Genomic DNA, 18888 nt, shown 5'->3' with positions numbered 1-18888 from the left:
TAAAGTCCCAGATAGCACACTTTGTCGCTCGGAAATGGCTCTGTTGTTGACTTAATAGGATGAGTATCCATGGATATGTGGCCCCCACCGAAACAGCACTATTAGGGAGGGTACCTTGACATAATTTGTCCACATATTTCACGTAGCAATCTTGAGACTCGGATTGGTGTAATTTATGAGCTGGAATTACGTATTTTGTGACATAGGAAGGGGTGGTTCTATATGTCTTTTCATTGACTACATGGATATAGAACTACGACTCTGTAGTTCCAAGGTTAGATGAGGGCTTCGTCATGAACTCATCACGTGACTACAACAGCTGCCACTTATGTAAGTGGTGGCTGCTGATCCTGACTAAGCAAGACCCCCGCCATCAGTCAGCCCACTACGGAGACCGAAGCACTGTTGAGAAGTACTGGTACCTAATTGTACACATTGAACCAATGCTAGAAGCGTGTACCAGTACTTGCCACGTTCCGGGACCTTGGTGGATCCCCTCAAGCCCGTGAGTTTTCCTTTCCCCTCTATTCTCCTTTTCCCTCTTTCCTCTTTCCTTTCTCATTCATACATCTTTGGTCAGTCAATTTCTACAAAATCACTTTGCGATATTTCTTTCTAACAATCAGCAGTTTCTGAATACATACTACCCATAATGTCTGCCCCCGCACAGAAATTCAAGGTCGCTGACCTCGTATGTCTCTCTCAATCACCTATTTGTTCCCCTTCAATCACTGACCATTCCCATAGTCGCTGGCCGCCTTCGGTCGCCGCGAGATTGAGCTCTCCGAGGTTGAGATGCCCGGTCTCATGGCCATCCGTGAGAAGTACGGTGCCGACCAGCCCCTCAAGGGTGCCCGTATCGCTGGTTGTCTTCACATGAGTAGGAATTGATCCATCACAAAAAGGAAAACCCATGCTGACCGCTCCTCCAGCCATCCAGACTGCTGTCCTCATCGAGACCCTCACTCACCTCGGTGCCGAGGTCACCTGGACCTCTTGCAACATCTTCTCCACCCAGGATCACGCCGCTGCCGCCATTGCCGCTGCCGGTGTCCCTGTGTAAGTTTTCATTCTTACTGGAATCTTTCAGTTTCGTAACCCTTGGTGAACTTTTCATCTGACCATTGTGTTCTACAGCTTCGCCTGGAAGGGTGAGACCGAGGAGGAGTACCAGTGGTGCTTGGACCAGCAGCTCCAGGCCTTCAAGGATGGCAAGAAGCTCAACCTCATCCTTGATGACGGTGGTGACCTCACCTCCCTCATCCACACCAAGTACCCCGAGATGCTCGAGGACTGCTTCGGTGTCTCTGAGGAGACCACCACCGGTGTTCACCACCTCTACAAGATGCTCAAGGAGAACAAGCTCAAGGTTCCCGCCATCAACGTTAACGACTGTGTCACCAAGTCCAAGTTCGACAACCTTTACGGCTGCCGTGAGTCCCTTATCGATGGTATCAAGCGTGCCACCGATGTGATGATCGCTGGTAAGATTGCTGTTGTTGCCGGTTACGGTGATGTCGGCAAGGGTTGTGCCCAGGCTCTCCACTCCATGGGTGCCCGTGTCATTGTCACTGAGGTCGACCCCATCAACGCCCTCCAGGCTGCCGTCCAGGGTTACGAGGTTAACACCATGGAGGCCGCTGCCCCTACCGGTCAGATCTTCGTCACCACCACTGGTTGCCGTGACATCCTTGTTGGCCGTCACTTCGAGGCCATGCGCAACGACGCCATTGTCTGCAGTAAGTTGTGTTGAATTAAGAATTTTGGTTCGTGGATTAATACTAACAATCCTCTAGACATTGGTCACTTCGATATCGAGATTGACGTCGCCTGGTTGAAGGCCAACGCTCAGTCCGTCCAGAACATCAAGCCCCAGGTTGACCGTTACAGCCTCAACGGCAAGAACATCATCCTTCTCGCTGAGGGCCGTCTTGTCAACCTCGGCTGTGCTACCGGTCACTCTTCTTTCGTCATGTCCTGCTCTTTCTCCAACCAGGTCCTGGCCCAGATTGCCCTCTTCAAGGCTGAGGACGAGGCCTTCGGCAAGAAGTACATCGAGTTCGGTGCCGGTGGCCGCAAGGATATCGGTGTCTACGTTCTGCCCAAGCAGCTCGACGAGCAGGTCGCTCGCTGCCACTTGGACCACGTTAACGCCAAGCTCACTGAGCTGACCCCCGTCCAGGCCGACTACCTTAGCCTGGATGTCAACGGCCCCTTCAAGCCCGAGATCTACCGTTACTAATTTCTTTACATTTTCAACTGCGTTCGATGATAATCTTGGGAAATAGACTTTCAACATGATTCGACGATGTTATGATTGGCATATTCGAGTTCTCCATCAACTTAGAACTCAAAAGTGGTTGTCCTTCAACGGCATAAAAAGTGGCCTGCACCGGAGGTGTGTTTCTAATGTTTGGTTTTGGCGTGGGATGACCTGGGATGGTCTTGCATTCAACACTGCGTGATGGGATTTTATTCTTGATACCTTATTTCGGTGTGTGGGCCTCCATGGGCCGATTGTGATAGTGTAGAACTTCAACAAATCGAAGCTATGCGTCAACATTTCATTTCTTGCGTAGTTGCTCTCGTAGACGATTGACCTGAGTTCATATTTCTATTCCCCGCGGATCAACTTGACCAGTTCATCTGCCACCGCCACGGCAAAGTCAGGATCATTGATGTCACGCGAATCTCGCACGACTGATATCCCACTGCCCTCCAATTCCTTCTCCAAAGTCGAAAACAGTGCCTCATCTGCCTCTGTATCCTGGAATGTCTGACCAGGGACGTCCAACATGCTCACCCCACCAACAGGCAGAACAACCTTCGTCCGCGTCAGTCCTTTATCCCTCGAATCCCGCAACAAGTTCCCTGCTATAAAAATCCCAATATCCACACACTCCTTCTTCGTCGTCCGCATAAGCGTAACAGTCGCATTGTGCTCGTGAAACAACCTCCCCGCCTCCCGAAAAACAGGTGGAACACTCCCCACCTCCCCGAAATTAACCATATCACACGCCCCAACACTAACAACCCTTGGAATATCCCGCAACGTAGCTGCAGTCAACCGTTCAGCCCCAGCACTAAGAACCCCACCAACAATCTGATCCGCAATCTCCGTAGTCGTCAAATCAAGCACCGCATCAATCTGCCCCTCCCTCACAAGCCTCTCCAAAGCCCTCCCCCCCAGACCCCGTAGCATGAAAAACATAAACCTCACAACCAGGCAGGACTTCTTCAAGACGTTCCCGGGCGCGTGTGACACCAGGCGTTGTAACACCGAACATGGATATACCAATCTTCGTACGGGAAGATTCCTCGACCTTCTTATCCTTTTCACCCCGCTCTCGTTTCAAAAACGAACTCGCCATCCCCGCAATTCCCCCAGCAGCATTATCAAGAACACCCTCCAAAACGCGGTTCCGGCCCGCGATATCCACAACACTGTACATCATGCTGATATCTGTTTCGCCGATGTACGGCCCCACGTCTCCTGACGCCATGGTTGATACTAGTAGTTTAGGGAATCCGACTGGTAGCGCGTCGCGCATGACTGCTGCGGCGAGTGCTGTGCCGCATGAGCCGCCGATGCCAAGGATCCCGTGGATTTGGTGGGTTTCGTGGAGGTGGGTTACTGTTTTCGTGGCGTAGGGTGTGAGTGTGGTTATATACTCGGCCCGAGGCAGGGTTGCTAGATCTGGGATTGGAGTTGAGGAGGGTGAGATGTTGGTTAAGGCGCTTTGGGGGATTGTGATTTGGGCATGGGTTGTTTGGTTGCGGCCGATGTCCATCAAAAGGACTGTGGCGTTGTTGGATTCGATTTGGGCTTTTGTGTAGAGGAGCTCCGGGAGTTTGGTGTCACATGTTCCTAGCAAGAGGATTGTGGGGGTGTTTGAGGACATTTTTGATTTGGCTTTTTGTTTTTGGTTGGAATTGGACAAATCGAATTAGCTAGTTATTGAAGTTGAAATTGGAAAGTGTTGTTGAAAATAGAGGCGAAGTTGAAGTTGAAGTTGAAGTGGAAGTGGAAGTGGGGTGCTGGAGTTATAGCGGGGTTGGTCTACTTGGGGTGTGATACCTCTACAATCAATATATGTATGTACATATGCAACTATACCGGACTTGATGTCAGTTCGCTGGGATGGTCGGCGAACGTCAATATGGTTGGACTTATTAGGGGAAGGGAGTACTACTGTGAGTGTTTTTACTTGCATCGGATCGAGACCGATAGGATGAACGGTCACGTTGATCAGTTCCCTTTTTGATAGGCGATTTGAATTGGAAGGCTTATCAACCTTGGAAGTCAGTGTCTATACTTAGGTACTCTCAGGGACATGCTCAGTATCATTCAGTGGTCATAAAGCGGCAAGAGGTGAGCACGGAAACGGAAAAGGAAAGGTCTTGAGTGCTAGCTATTACCCGGTACATATGTTGAGACAAGTGGACGAAATTGAGGCGTAATGGATAGTATATTTTGGAAATATATGCATTCTCATTCTGCCCGTTCGTACAATCGTCTCCTATATTGACAATGTCTATATTAAACATTTATGCATATAAACTAGAGTTTAGCAGATCGACCGGCCTTGAATTGCCGAAACATACTTATCCTCATCCGCCAGCTCAAACAACACATCTTGCGCTCCTTCCCACAGAGTCAAATTCCCAAGCGCATGCAGTCTCTCAGACCCTTCAGTGATAGTCAAGAAGTAATTGGCAGCAAGCGCACCCATCTTGCTTGCAAAAGCAACTCCTCCATAGCAGAAGAGGAATTCAGTCTCCGAGATACCCCCGGGGTACAGCAGAATCTGACCAGGCGCGGGATGCGCCGTGTGGTTTTCGAAGGGGATATTGAAATTGGTCTCGCCCAACGGAATCCACATTCCCTCGCCGCTCCATCGCACGTGAATGAGCTTTTGGCGATATGGGAGGAGAGATCGGAACAGTTTGACTGTATTGGGAGCTGCAGACTCGAGTTTCGCGAGGAATTGATACGGACCTGCCGTGATCAGAATCGTAGAGTCTCTCATTTTCGAGTTGAAGTGGATTGAGAGCAGACGTAAGGTCTGTGTTGTCATTCTCCAGCTTTTAAAGGTGGAGATTCTTGATCTTTCCCGCGTTCTATAATTTAGCTCGCTGCTTGGCAGTTGTTCTGTCCAATGGGCTCGTGGCTTCCCCGATATCACCCACTCGGATATCGCCTTCTTCCAAGTTCCGATGTGCTCTATATATACATGTTGGGCTGTATTGACCTACCGTTCGGAGTTCAGAATTCGAGATGGGGAAACTCGGACAGCATCGATTCTACCTTGATAGAAAGAAGACGGCAAATAAAGGAGAGCCAAAGTGCGTTGCATAAGTGACTATTACGCCGAGCAGATGAAACGGCTAAATGCAAATTAAGTATCAGGAAGAACAATTGAACGATAGGAGAATGAAAAAGACGTTCGTGATGGTGTACGTAGAGTCGTAGACATAGTCTAGTCATTAGATGGTGACCGCACGGTAAACTCCTGTAAGGAGCCAGGTGCTTTTGTATAAAACGACTATTCGGTGGTATCTAGTTATAGGCTTTATCAAAAAGACTGACTATATTTTAACACTTTTATAAATAATGCTTTGCATCTTTCAACGATCCTTGGCTTTGATGAGAGAGAAGAGAAAGATAATCAGAATAGTCGGAATGCCCATTGGAAGACTGGCTCTCGTGATGGATTATTTAAATAAGTAAACAGATCACGCAGTGAAGCCTTATCAAGCAGAATATCAGATCTGTTTGATCGCTGTTTCAAACTCGTCGAGGAAAGCCCATAGTGATTTCTCCCGCCACTTCTTCTCCTTCCATCCATTAGCCGACAATGGAAAGAGATCCACAGATTTCAACAGGCTGCGATCATGAGCATATATAAACCAAATATTGCTGTCTGCATCAGCCACCTGCGCTTTCTCAATTGTATCTATTGCCTGTTCAATATCTTTCCCCATGGCTGGTCGGAAGAATGGCTTGTCCACCGAACCAGTCCGTCGGACTAGCAATTGCTCGTATACCGAGTCCCCGGGACAGGGAAATAAGATGGGAGTAGTGAAGCTTGGTTGAATATCGCCAGGAATCCGGAGATGTTTCGATGGCCGAATTTCCCCGCTGTGGTGACAGAGGTCACCTCCCATGAAAATGAAGGTATCGGGATTGGTCGTGGTGCGTGCCAATGCACTAAGGTGACCGACTGTGTGACCAGGACTATCTATGATGTAGAATGAACCATCACCGAAATAATCAACAGCTCGGAACTCGCCAACTTGGACAGAGTTTGAGAAGTCTATTTCGCGTAAGTTTCGTCCGCTTTCGTAGAACTAGAGTTAACAGATGAACGAATTTCCATTTCATGAGCAAACACTTACGCAAAGTCACTTTCGCGTACAACGGCATCTGGCTTCGCTGGATAACCAGGAAGGAACTCGGCCTTGAAACCAGGGCCGACAATGAGGTCAGTGGAGGAAGGAAATCGTGATGGGTCACCGAGATGATCCCAGTGCCAGTGACTTCCCGCGAACAGAAAACGTCAGTATCTTACAGTCTATGATTGCCTATCATTATTAATAAAAGTATATTGTACTGACCTCCAGATGATGGCGGAAATTTCATTCGAAGCGATGCCATTTCTGTCGAGAATGTCGATCACCTCTTCCTTGACGTCGACTTTCCATCCCTGCTGTTCGAGATGTTCACAGATGGCCGGCGAAAACGAGTCCAAATATTTCGGAACTCCAAGATCATAAAGAATCTTTTGACCCGAAGGATGCTCGACCAGGAATGACCAAGCAGGAAGGGGGAGCATATATTCCATCCCCTCCATTGGAGGTTCCATGAGAAACCCTAATTTTAAGTTGTTAATCCTAGTAGTCGAATCAATGATTCGAACCTGGACACTCTGATCGCCCGAAGGCACGGTGAATTTGGCGTTGGAAAGGTGCGACATGATGAGATGACAGCGAGAATTGTAATAACGATGTGTATGTAGCTTTGAAAGATGTTGAATACAACAAATACAAACTCGATAATGCTATATCTTTCTATGGGGTGTGAAATTCGTCAGGGGCAGTTGGGAATGTCATCCATCTCTGACATGATTGCGGGGGCGGGGCACGAATTTGGATCCTTGTACTTTCGCAAGCTTATCATCATGCATGTTCTCCGATCTGTCAGAGAAGTTGACTGCAAATGTTTCATTGGCTAAACCAGAATTGCCAGAAGTGAACGAAGATCGAGCTGTCAATTTCCGGGACATGGATGACTAACCATATTATGCACTTTTATATGGAGCAGGCCATGTTCAAACCATGGAAAGCATGTTATCAGCCTATTCTTTAAAGCAAAAGAGTGCATTCGATTGGAATAGCCACAGGGAGGCAAAGAAGAAAAGAAGAAAGGAAGAAAGGGGCCTACCCACTCTAAAACAAACAATGCAAACCATACAAACATAACAACTTGCCTCTTGTAGTTAACTATGTTGTGCATCCTGACATGTACCACCGTTGCACTGTAATACATACCATGTTCAAGCTGATTGATGCTCAAAACCCAAAGATTAGAGACTATATCCACCAATTTCTGGTCCAGTTTTATAGAGGGCTGTTGAATTGATCATAGAGGTTGTAGTTATAACCGGCTGAAGACAATTCGGGCCGAAAGTTGGAATTTACCCGCTTTCCCGCATTTCCTCCGTCACTCTCCAACGGGCAATTTTCCTCCGTGGGGATGCGTGGGGATGGGGATCAAGTTTCGGCTAAATAAGAGAAGAGAAGTTAAAGACAAGGAAATCTCCGTCCTAAATCAATTTCATCTTCTTTATTTCTCTATCTCTTTCATTAACATCCAAAATGGCTCGCGTACTTGAAGGGAAATTCGGCATTGTCACTGGCGGATCGCGGGGTAAAGCCCAGCCTCCCCCGCATATCAACAAATCAAGCTAACACGCTATCTACACAGGAATTGGCGAAGCAATTGCCCGCAATCTGGCCGAAAAGGGCTGCTCGTTACTACTGAACTTCACTTCAGAGTCCTCGCGCGCTCCCACTGAAGCATTGTGCTCCTCCTTAGCCACAACCCATAACATCAAATGTGAGAGCGTGCAAGCCGATCTCAGCAAACCCGCCGAGGCCGTGACAGCCATCATCAATGCCGCACAAGAATATTTCGGCACCGAGGGCAAACTCCGAATCGATATTCTGATCAATAATGCCGGCGTATCGCAAGACCGCAACTTGAACGATGCCACCAAGGGCCCCATCGAGGCTGAACACTTCAACTGGCAATACGCGATCAATGTCCTCGCCCCGCTCCTCCTCACACAGGCATGCGCTCCTTTCCTTCCCACCGACCGGAGCGGCCGCATCGTGAGCATCTCCAGTGTATCCTCATCCCTCGGATTCGTGGGCCAGTCAATCTACGGTGGTACCAAGGCTGCCATTGAGGCCATGACTCGTACCTGGGCACGTGAGCTGGCAGACCGTGCGACAGTTAACGCCGTTAACCCCGGCCCGGTTGTTGGTGATATGTACTTTGCGACCGGAGAGCAGTTCTGGAACGATATCCAGGGGTACCAGGATAACACGCCGATGAGCAAGTTGGATGTGAATAGCCAGGATACTATGAGCCGCTTGACCGATGAGCAGAAGCGGTTGATTCAGGAGAAGATGGGTGGTCGTCGACCTGCTTTCACTAGTGAGGTCGCGGGTGTTGTTGGCATGTTGTGTACACCCGATGGTCTTTGGTGTACGGGCAGTGTGGTCTGTGCCAATGGTGGCATGAAGATGGGACAATAAGAGAATATAATCAATTTCATTTCATCTTTACTTTACCGGAAGTTATGAGTTGTTTGACTAGCTGGCATATCTAGTTGTCAAGTCTTTACCCCTATCTTGTATCTCATCTCTCTATCTTTATAGGCCGTTAACCCCTGTCAACGCTAAGCTTCCTTGGAATTCAGCCTCCCAACTGTGACTCATTTAATAGTTTTATGATGGTATCTGATATTCATTCGAGATAAGCAGGCATAAAAGAGAGCAAAATATACCAAAAACTCGAAACCCATTGTCCACATACACAGACACACACACACACACACACCCTCTCTCTCTCTCTAAACCCAGCCTCATATGACCAGACCAAGCCAAAATGCCAGGATTCTCCTTCCCACCGGACTTCACAATCCCAACACCACGTCTCCAAATCAGTCCCTTCAACCCCACCGACCCGATCCACTGCGCCTTCTTAGTCCAACTCTGGAATACAGACGATTTCATCAACTCCTGCGGGAAAACCGGAGTCACCACACCAGAAAAAGCATCTGCATTCCTTGAAAACAGAGTCTTGAAAACCTACGCCTACCATGGATACGGTATGTTTCTGGTCTCGCGACAGACCAATGACGGCCCGAAGCCGATCGGCATCGTATCACTCCTGAGGGGGATTCCACCAGATCCACATTATCTTGCTCCAGATATCGGGTTTACCATTTTACCTGAGGAAGGTCGGAAGGGGTATGCGACCGAGGCGGCAAAGGCTCTTATGGAGTATGCAAATAAGACTCTTGGGGTGGATGCTGTGTTTGGATTTTGTTCGCCTGCGAATCCGCGTAGTCGGGGTGCTTTGGAGAAGCTTGGGTTGGAGTTTAGGGGGGTTAAGCCTTTGAAGGTTTTTGGGGGCAAGGAAAGTGCCGTATATGCTTTACCGGGGATGGATGAGGATTTGAGTGTTTATAATGTCGACTGAATCGAGGAAATGGCTGTTCCATTGTGGTATTGATATGCAAGGTGACATTTATATTCTTGTAACTTTGTAATTTTTATGCCATTGCACTAATCTTTGACTTCATCAATAGCAGTATCACAAGCTTCAACATCGTCCGATTGTTGTCGACGCTGTTCAGGGGTGAGCCTAAGCCTAATACCAAGATCATTTCGAATTCTTTGTAGGGTAATGGCCGAAGAAGGTGTGCCCTCTGCAGCGAGGATTGCAAGAATCTTTTGTGTGCCATACCGAGGTATAAGCTCTTCAACTCGATCTTGGATCTCTGCCCTAGTTGTGAGAGTACGCCGTGCGGGTATAGGCGGTTTCCAGTGACCAAGGCATCTCTTCAGGGTGCTGCGACTAATCGAAATATCGTGTTTTTCCTTGAGAATAGCACGAATGGCTGCATGTGAAGTATTTTGCGTGATCAGATGAAGTATCTCTTCTTTGTGTGGCTCGAGATCAATACGAGGGCGTGCCATGATAGTAGTATAAAGTAGGTATAGAGAGAGTAGGTGGAGGGATTTGGGTACAAAAGTCATGAAGGATGAGGACAGGTGGCAAGTTTTAATACAGGCTGACCGATATCCCGCCTCCTCGAATAGGGGTTGAGTCGGTTGAACCTTTTCCTCCAATACCACTTGGTATGTGTTGTAGTGGATACTATAGTGTGTGTGGGAGAAAGCAGGAGAAGAATTGTTAATTGGTAAAACTAGAAATGCTGGGGTTTATATACCCTGCTGAAACCATCTAAACATTGCTCAGTTATAGCAAACAAACTAACAAATAGCAAATAAAAGCAAAAGGCTCAGTCTGTAGCAAAGCATGCTTGCAAGCATGGGAGATTGTTCAACAGTATGACTTATGGCATTTGACTATAGATTCGGTCTCCTTCCGATGGTGCCTGCAAAAAGTCCGAAGGGGGATCTTGAGGCAGCTGGTTCTCTTCGGCCCAGCGACGGACAGCATCAAAGTTTTTACATCGATGCTGAGTGTTGAAGTCAACATAGGGCTCCGGATTCTCGGGGTAAATCCAGACTTGACCCAACACCCCACTGTCCACGGTGCACATGAGCTCTTGGCGCAGAATATCGAGGCAATGTGCTGCGATGAGAGAAATTATCAGTTCAATGCAATATGGGAATAGGAAAGTGAAGAAAACATACACACGTGGCGGCGGACGATATAGTCATTGTTCGTGAAGGGCCCTTCCCCCCTGGTGTGGTAGTAGTCATAGTTGTAGTAAAGAGATTGACGAAGGAGGTTCTTGTCGGTGTTAGTATACTTCATTCACAGTATGGGAGTGGGGGGTAAGACACAAACCAGACAGTGAAGGTGGTGCAAGCCCTCAACATTTGCTGGAAACCCTCCCCCATACTTGGCATTGATCTTCACTTGGTCGGTGGCGAGTCCAGATTGTTCTGCATCCTCTGAAGGTATGCGAACACTGCGGTCTAGATATAAGAGCTGTGATTAGCTAATGCCACGGAATAGTCGATCCGTTTGAAGACAAACAGTTGACACCCAAGGACTCCCACGCTGCATCAACATCTGGGCCAGCATCTTGTCGGAAAATATTCTCTTTCAGGAGAGAGCCGTTGAATTCCAGTAGACTATATTGGATGCCAACTTCCTTCATGACAGTTGCTATATTCATATGGGATTAATAGGGTCCATGAGAGAACTTCAGAGGCTTGGAGATCTCACAATATTGAGAAACATGTCGACTGCAAAGGGCATCCATGTCACCACGCCAGTGAAAGCCGAACAGAGTACCGACTAGGAATACCAACACAAGGACACTCAATTGCAAGAGACATTCTGCAAAGCTGTTGCAAGTGGGTGCTGAAGTTTCATTCCCACTCCAGACAGTGCCTTCTTCTTCTGCAAGAAGTCGCTCACCTGATTCCCGTTTGGAATCCTCTCCATGAGAATCTTTGCTGAACATACAGTCCATTCTCGAAAATGAGAGTAGTTTACTGAATGGTTTCCAAGGACAATCTGTGCAAAATAGATTTCCAATCCATCAAGGGGCAATCAATAGAGCTGCCTTAGTGTCTGTGATGTGCAGACGTGAGTTCCAGACCGCAACTTCAGGGATTGGACTTTGCCCAGCTTCAACACTGACATCAGATTGAATCTTCATAGCCATTGCCAATTAACGCAACGTGTACTCTGCATGTCTCACACGTTTCGCCATCCCATGAGTGTCCCACCGCGTGGTGCATGGTCAATGTGAGTATCCCTCAAGGGGTTCTCAACTACATGGAAGACAACATCATGTCCATGCATACATTGAGATGGCATGGTGTAAGCATGGCTTGTCTGCCTAGCCAGAACAGATCAGCACTATTTGACCGCGGGTGATCGTCTAGGAATGTGAACACTCCCCTTGCGCACGGGATCTACGGAATTTTTGCAGATTTACGCGAGGTTCATCATGAAACCCCTCAAAGATCCACCAATCAAAGTTAAATCTTTTTGTTGTACTCTGTATTGCGTGTGCTACTCCATCTTTTACAGTCAACTGAGATCATCGTACATCTGATCGCTTATCCCCCGCAAGACAGTATGATTATCAACTACACGTTTCGGCGGTGTCCCTTGCATCGTCAATCCTCGTCAACCCTCACCGAGGAATGGCGTGAGCCGACCTCAGACATTCTTACCAAAGGCTCGGCTCTCAACTCTATTGAATAGCATCTTTAAGCAGCCACAATATGGGAATTGGGGCTGGGGTTGGTGATATATAAATACAGGCCGACGAACCTGGTTTCAATCAGTATTCTCAACAGAAAACAATCCCAAGAACCACAGGATTGTACCAGCACCCCCAAACCAACAATCGTCCATACTTTATTTGAAATTCTTCGAGTTCACCTGCCTTCAAGATGCGCTCCTCCATCGTCAACACCCTCATGTTCTTGGCTGTCTCGCCCCTATGTGTCCTCGCGCGCCCCGTGGACCCCAACGATGTGGCCGGACAGTGGGACCCGAGTGGACAATACCGAAAGGGCCAATGGCAGAATGGCGTGTTCGTTGCCAACAACGGAGATAACCGCTACAACCAGAACGGCCAAGTTGAGCAGAGTGGCCAGTGGCGCGACAACAACAACAACAATCAGAATGGCCAATACAATCAGAACGGTCAACAAAACAACCAAAATGGCTGGACTGATTCCAACGGTCAGTGGCATGCGAACAACCAGAACGTTCAGAATGGCCAGAATAGCCAAAATGGACAGGACGGTTGGACCGACGCGAACGGCCAGTGGCACGCCAATGATGGTGCTGTGCAGCCTCGCGATGGAGAAAATGACAACCAGAAGAACCACAATGGCTGGACTGATATCAACGGACAATGGCACGCTGGTAACCGAAATGATCAGAATGGTTGGACTGATGCCAATGGCCAATGGCACCCGAACAACCAGAACAACCAGAACAACCAGAACGGCTGGACTGACGAGAAGGGTCAATGGCACGCCAACAACCAAAATGGTCAGAACAACCAGAATGGCTGGACCGATGCCAACGGTCAGTGGCACGCAAACCAGAAGCGCCAGGCAACTCCCACCACCAACCAGAATGACCGTCTGAACGAGGTTGCCCATGATAATAACAACGCTCAGGTTACTCCCAGCTCCCAAAACAGCAAGTACCAGAGCTACGGTAACTACAAGAACTACGGTTCTTACCAGAACTACCCCGCCAACGGACAGAACCAGGCTCAGAACAAGGATACCAAGGCTGTCAATGGTCAGCAGGAGTAAATCTGAGACTTCATCGTACATGAAAGATTGGATTCATTATCGGTGTGGTGGCTTGGAGGAATGACATTGAATTGGAAATTTGGTTTGCTTGGAGGAAAGACATGGTTTGCATGACACGAACTGTATACGCTCATTAATGATTTTTGGCCGATGAATTCGGTGACGACTTTCAAGATTGCTGAAATGATCGAATGAAGAAAGAAGGAAATTGGGTAGAAAGCTATAGCAGAATCACAGTTGATTTTTTTAAACACTCTTTTTCTTTGGTTCATACACAATAAACTATATCTACTGCTGGCTATGTCTTTGAACAATTAATTCATACATTGAAACTGCTACAGGGCCCGCGAATGTTCATTATGCTATACCATGATTTCGTCGAACAAATCGACCGCTTTTCTGGGTATCTTGTGAAGGCGATGAATATCTTCATCAAGTTGGAGATATTTCCAGCTACCGTACGCGACCATTTCACCCATCTGTTGAAGGTGTGTTGTCCTTTAGCTGGTCGGGGCACACTGCTGTTGGTTAAGAGGTGCAGTCGGAGTTGGGCCGGTGTAAAGCTTTACTCGAAGAGCCCATACTTCTGGATATTTAGAGTTGTGCTTCAGTCGAGTTGGTGTTGCCGACTTGATGGTCGGTAGGTAATCGGATGGCTGAAGGAAAAGCCTTTGATTGGCTAATATTAGCCCCGCAATATTAAGGTATTGGGTGGTACGAGCTGTGGTTGGCTGGATCAGTTCCACTCTGGGTGAGTGGAAGAGACTAATAGTCCTAACTAGACCTCAGGATAGCCCATAGACCCCATAGCCCAGACCAACCCAACCCACCAAATGGTCTGGTTTTTGGGCCTATGCCTCGGTCCATCGGTGGTTTCTGGGCCCGGAGCATAGAAATAATGGGGTATGATGGGGGCCCATTATGAACCAAACAATATAAACATGCTAATTTATCGTAGCTACATAATTAATGCATTTTTCCCTAGTTTTTTGGGGTATTCAAATTACCGCCTAAGCTATACATAAGGCTATACAGAAGTCTTCCCTCTCTTCTAATTATATAGAAAGGTAGATTAGGAGATATAAACAAGATTCAAATTTGATTTTTATAAAATTTCAATTTTTACAAGAGGTAGGTTATATAGTTATATATATATTTCTCTCTATGCGGATACTCAGTAATCCTCCTCGGTGCGAATTCGTGGTCTACGGGTCAAATTGGATCTTTTTGGATTGATTTTGTATGAGATTTTGTATTAAATCTAGTATCACGATACTAAAATCAGTATAATATCTACTTAATTCCCACTTCTTACTATGATAATTTAATAATGCTGAATATACAGGTTAGTATATGCGAAAAATACACCCATTAATCAGCTACTTTATACGTGCCAAGACTATATTTGTGCACAGAAATGGGCATTGATGGGGGCCTATGAGGCCCCCATCAATGGTCTGGGGGTTGGTCTGGCTTCGAAGCCACAACCCATAACCCACTGCGGGTTGGTCTATGGGCTGGGGGCATGGGCCCATTGATGGGCTATCCAGAGGTCTAGTCCTAACGATGTACAAATGTACAACATAGTGAAAAAGAGATGCTGATAACCTCTAGATATAGTAGAATCCGATAAAATAAATGGATCATAGAGAGGTGAAGGAACAGAAGAGGAGACAGATCTACTTAACATCACATCAGGGGGATGGCTGAATTTTCCAGACTAGTATTATTCCCTATGATGGCAGCTATAGCCTCAGTATGGCGTGTGAGAAAAACCAATTAAAAGAATACGTCTACAAGCACATCTACATGTTATCTCCACGGACGTTGCAGAAGCGGCTATTCTTGTTTATTACAATTCCAAGGAGCACTTAGAGGACACAAATAAGAAAATGCATTAGCACTATTTAAAGAAAGTCCATCTCAATATCGTCAGTCATTTGCTCAAGGTGTGCAGCGACCATAAGGTCCATTGACGGGTCGGATCTAAGTTCAAATGCCAGTCGGTCCAAACTGTATTCCATGCTAATACATACCTGTTCTAACTGCGGATCTCCAAGTCGGGAGGAGAGCCACCCGGGAGTTGCGTTGCGGACATATACACTGTCGGGAGTCTCGTCGACCATCTCAAATGCAGCCTCCTTGATTCGCTCCGCCTGATGAGAAAGTGAGATTAGTTCTTTGCGGACATCCTTGATACGATATACTCCTTGACCTTCCGGATCATTTCTCAAAATCTGAGCTTGGGTCTCTAGACTGGACTTGAAGCTAAGGCACTCTTCTTTGTAGATTTCTTCCCAGCTTTGCAATTCGATCGAGTCAGATGACATTTCGTTCTCCAGGGCACTAGACAAAGGAGTTAGGATTTCAAGTGGGACTGATTCTGACAGCTTGCCGCTCTGTTGGGCTTGGCTTGTGGGGAAGAAAGATTGATCAGTGTTGAACCAAAAGTCAAGGGTAATCCAGAAAATCCGTAGGATGCGATAAACCCCGAGTTGAAGCATTTAGACGGTATAGAAAGCTAATTCTAATGTTTGCTTGGTTAGTACTCAAAAAGGGGATATATATCAGCAGTATTTATGTTATGCGAGTCAGTACTTGTTTGATTCTATTCAAAGAAACGATCCAGGGATAACAAAGCCTATTGTTTACCTTGCACTGTGCGAACAACAAAGGCTCATGTCAACGAAGTGAGGCTGACTTTGTTGTTGGAACAATGATAAAGAGATCTCACATGGGAAAGGTGGTGAATTGCGTAAAACAACTTGCAACTTCCTTTGTATGTCATAGTAGAAAGTATTTTATCTTTACGACGCCACGTCTGTCCAGGACCCTATCATTTTGAATTTCATAAGCCTTATAATAATGACCGGCAAAACCCCGGCACCCCATAATGAAAATTCAGAAACGAGGGGAAAACCCCGGTTGAAACCCCGAGATACCCACAAAACCTTCGGCGCTCGTTCCTCTCATCGATTCGGCCCGTGGGGAGCTCGAACACAATCTCGGAGGACCCTTCTCCGAAAATTTCTGTTTATGTTGTAACTCTTAGTTTGTACAGTTGGTAATTTTTGCAAGTACAAGAAAATCGCATGTTGCATTGAAGTAGCGAGGAATGATGACAGCCAAAGGTAGTAAGTGCACACAAGGGTACATTATATGTTGTACTGTACCGAATACATAATGATGGACGGCATAGAAATAATGGCAGCCCTACGTGGGTCTGGGCATTGGGGAAAATCTCCCCAGAGGGGTAAGATTTTTCTCTTCTTCTGATTTTTGTACAAAAGTTGGCCAAATCCAACAAATCTGCAGTAATGGGATTAATTCCCCTCCAGTTGAAAAATCCCCCAAAATATATGCTAGCATGCATTCTCTGCTCAGCAAATGGAATCCTCTTCGGGATGGATACGGGTATTATCGGACCAGTGACTGACATGAAGGACTTCAAAAAGTCATTTGGTAGTCAAAACTCCACAATCCACGGCTTGATCGTCTCATGTATCTTGATTCCGGCAGCGCTGTCTTCTTTCTTCGCTGGCTATGTCGCCGATCGGCTTGGTCGCCCGAAGGGCATTTCTATCGGGGTTTTCATCTTCGGCATTGGAGCCGCAATAGAAGCAGGAGCGGTCGCTCTACCCATGTTCATCGTTGGTCGCATCGTGGAAGGCCTCGGAGAAGGCCTTTTCCTTGGAAATCTTGTCGTCCTGATTTGTGAAATCTCACCAACTAGAACCAGAGGTGCCCTGACGACGGGTCCCCAACTGGCTATTACGCTGGGATTGGTCATGGGATACTTCATCAGTTATGGAACCTCGAGTATCCGCTCGTCACTCTCATGGCGTATGCCATTTATCCTCCTTACCGCCTTCTCTATGGTCTTATGTGGACTTTCACTGCTTTGTTTACCCGAGTCGCCTCAGTGGCTAGGTCTTCATGGTCGCTATGAAATGGCCGAGCAGGCGTGGGACAAGTTGGGCGTCAGCCATGCTGAGCGTGAGAAGGTTGTTCTACAAGTGCGGGCACATGAAGTTGGCTCCGATTCTGAGACGGTCAAGGATGGAACCATGGATAAGCTTCTTGCTATCTTCTCCAAAGATGTGTTGGGTCGGACTATCCTTGCAGTATTTTTGATGGGAATGCAGCAGATGAGTGGCATCGATGGTGTTCTTTATGTATGCTTAAGTCCTTTGCAAACCTCGGTAGAACTTACAGTGGCTAACTTGACCTCGATAGTATGCTCCACAGTTATTCCAAAAGGCCGGTCTTGCCTCTTCAGAAGCAAGCTTCCTAGCCTCTGGTGTTTCAGCGCTTGTGATTTTTGCCGTCACCATCCCGGGGCTAATGTATGCCGATAAATGGGGCCGCCGAAGCAGCATTATCTATGGCGGCGTTGTAATGGGAATCTTGATGTTTTTGATGGGCAGTCTGTATGCTGGAAATGCCGTCCACCAAACAACGGGCGCTGGTCGCTGGGTTGTGATTGTCTGTATCTACCTTTTCGCCGCTCTTTACTCTGTCACCTGGGGTATCTCTGTCAAAGTCTACAGCGCCGAGATTCAACCTCAGCGAACACGAGCATCAGCTACCACATTGGCTCATTCGAGTAACTGGGTGTGCAACTTCTTGGTGGCTTTGACAACACCTGTCCTCCTTGAAAAGAGCAGCTTCGGTGCGTACTTTTTGTTCGGTGGGTGCTGTGTCATTACCGTTGTTGTTGGTGTCGTCTTCATGCATGAAACAAAAGGTCGGACCTTTGGGGAGATTGAAGAGGCATTCCAGAGGAGGTCCCCAGGAAGGAAGATTAAATTCGGCCGGGGTGTGTAGCTCTATATCCCATATGTAGTGAATAAGCCACCCAGCTAGACCATTTTGTGACATGAATAGGCGGTTGTTAGATCATCAGGTCGGCAGTCATCCAGGAATTTCCAAAGAATCGACACTATCTTGGTGATATTTAAATTAATTGTGGCTAGCAAGGGCTTTTTATACTACCATATATATTAATGTTTCATGCTATTTCTCTTCAAATGATTCCTCTTAAGAAACTCTTAGCAAAACACAGATCGTTCACCATTTGCATTTGCTTGTTTGGTTTGGTTTGGTTTGGTTTGTTTGCTCTTGCTTCGTCATCCGGTAGGATGTTTGCGTGGTTTGTTTGCACAGGGGTTTATTTGCTTTGAGGTATCCTTCCACTTCCATCTCGATCCTGTCACCTGTGTACTTTAGCAGGTGAGAAATAACCTGTGCAAATGATATATCTCAGAGAGGGGTACCCAACTGCCCGTGCAATTTGTCCCGTGCAATTTGTCGCTGTTGCATTTG

At 47.1% G+C, this 18888-nt stretch overlaps 11 protein-coding genes across 11 annotated transcripts; 5 read left to right on the top strand and 6 right to left on the bottom strand.

Annotated features, from left to right (window-relative positions):
* Positions 1–652: 652 nt before the first annotated feature.
* On the top strand, positions 653–2242 carry N7516_008307 (adenosylhomocysteinase; the record flags this gene model as incomplete). The annotated part of the gene is made up of 5 exons (XM_057221026.1): positions 653–691; positions 748–880; positions 933–1059; positions 1138–1739; positions 1797–2242. The coding sequence occupies 5 exons, from the start codon at positions 653–655 to the stop codon at positions 2240–2242; spliced, it is 1347 nt and encodes a 448-aa protein (XP_057071298.1).
* A 372-nt stretch (positions 2243–2614) lies between these two features.
* N7516_008306 (Tm-1-like ATP-binding domain-containing protein) lies at positions 2615–3902 on the bottom strand (the record flags this gene model as incomplete). Its single annotated transcript, XM_057221025.1, has 2 exons — positions 2615–3148; positions 3216–3902. 2 exons carry the CDS (start codon positions 3900–3902, stop codon positions 2615–2617), a joined length of 1221 nt encoding a protein of 406 aa, XP_057071297.1.
* A 666-nt stretch (positions 3903–4568) lies between these two features.
* On the bottom strand, positions 4569–5030 carry N7516_008305 (uncharacterized protein; the record flags this gene model as incomplete). Its single annotated transcript, XM_057221024.1, has 1 exon — positions 4569–5030. One exon carries the CDS (start codon positions 5028–5030, stop codon positions 4569–4571), a length of 462 nt encoding a protein of 153 aa, XP_057071296.1.
* Positions 5031–5766: 736 nt separating this feature from the next.
* N7516_008304 (MBL fold metallo-hydrolase) lies at positions 5767–6977 on the bottom strand (the record flags this gene model as incomplete). The annotated part of the gene is made up of 3 exons (XM_057221023.1): positions 5767–6340; positions 6400–6540; positions 6619–6977. The coding sequence occupies 3 exons, from the start codon at positions 6975–6977 to the stop codon at positions 5767–5769; spliced, it is 1074 nt and encodes a 357-aa protein (XP_057071295.1).
* A 901-nt stretch (positions 6978–7878) lies between these two features.
* N7516_008303 (SDR family NAD(P)-dependent oxidoreductase) lies at positions 7879–8823 on the top strand (the record flags this gene model as incomplete). The annotated part of the gene is made up of 2 exons (XM_057221022.1): positions 7879–7930; positions 7988–8823. 2 exons carry the CDS (start codon positions 7879–7881, stop codon positions 8821–8823), a joined length of 888 nt encoding a protein of 295 aa, XP_057071294.1.
* A 352-nt stretch (positions 8824–9175) lies between these two features.
* Positions 9176–9772, top strand: N7516_008302 (GNAT family N-acetyltransferase; the record flags this gene model as incomplete). Its single annotated transcript, XM_057221021.1, has 1 exon — positions 9176–9772. The coding sequence occupies one exon, from the start codon at positions 9176–9178 to the stop codon at positions 9770–9772; it is 597 nt and encodes a 198-aa protein (XP_057071293.1).
* An 86-nt stretch (positions 9773–9858) lies between these two features.
* On the bottom strand, positions 9859–10272 carry N7516_008301 (Clr5 domain-containing protein; the record flags this gene model as incomplete). Its single annotated transcript, XM_057221020.1, has 1 exon — positions 9859–10272. One exon carries the CDS (start codon positions 10270–10272, stop codon positions 9859–9861), a length of 414 nt encoding a protein of 137 aa, XP_057071292.1.
* Positions 10273–10652: 380 nt separating this feature from the next.
* Positions 10653–11747, bottom strand: N7516_008300 (oxidase ustYa family protein; the record flags this gene model as incomplete). The annotated part of the gene is made up of 5 exons (XM_057221019.1): positions 10653–10894; positions 10957–11056; positions 11114–11244; positions 11306–11437; positions 11498–11747. The coding sequence occupies 5 exons, from the start codon at positions 11745–11747 to the stop codon at positions 10653–10655; spliced, it is 855 nt and encodes a 284-aa protein (XP_057071291.1).
* A 934-nt stretch (positions 11748–12681) lies between these two features.
* On the top strand, positions 12682–13563 carry N7516_008299 (uncharacterized protein; the record flags this gene model as incomplete). Its single annotated transcript, XM_057221018.1, has 1 exon — positions 12682–13563. The coding sequence occupies one exon, from the start codon at positions 12682–12684 to the stop codon at positions 13561–13563; it is 882 nt and encodes a 293-aa protein (XP_057071290.1).
* A 1907-nt stretch (positions 13564–15470) lies between these two features.
* Positions 15471–16067, bottom strand: N7516_008298 (uncharacterized protein; the record flags this gene model as incomplete). The annotated part of the gene is made up of 1 exon (XM_057221017.1): positions 15471–16067. The coding sequence occupies one exon, from the start codon at positions 16065–16067 to the stop codon at positions 15471–15473; it is 597 nt and encodes a 198-aa protein (XP_057071289.1).
* An 855-nt stretch (positions 16068–16922) lies between these two features.
* On the top strand, positions 16923–18390 carry N7516_008297 (putative MFS sugar transporter; the record flags this gene model as incomplete). Its single annotated transcript, XM_057221016.1, has 2 exons — positions 16923–17738; positions 17800–18390. The coding sequence occupies 2 exons, from the start codon at positions 16923–16925 to the stop codon at positions 18388–18390; spliced, it is 1407 nt and encodes a 468-aa protein (XP_057071288.1).
* Positions 18391–18888: the final 498 nt, after the last annotated feature.

This window comes from Penicillium verrucosum (genome assembly GCF_028828655.1).
Source record: "Penicillium verrucosum strain IBT 35672 chromosome Unknown utg000003l_segment0_segment0, whole genome shotgun sequence".
Classification (NCBI taxonomy): domain Eukaryota; kingdom Fungi; phylum Ascomycota; class Eurotiomycetes; order Eurotiales; family Aspergillaceae; genus Penicillium; species Penicillium verrucosum.
Note: the sequence above shows the minus strand (reverse complement) of the source record. Positions and strands in the feature narration are given on the sequence as shown.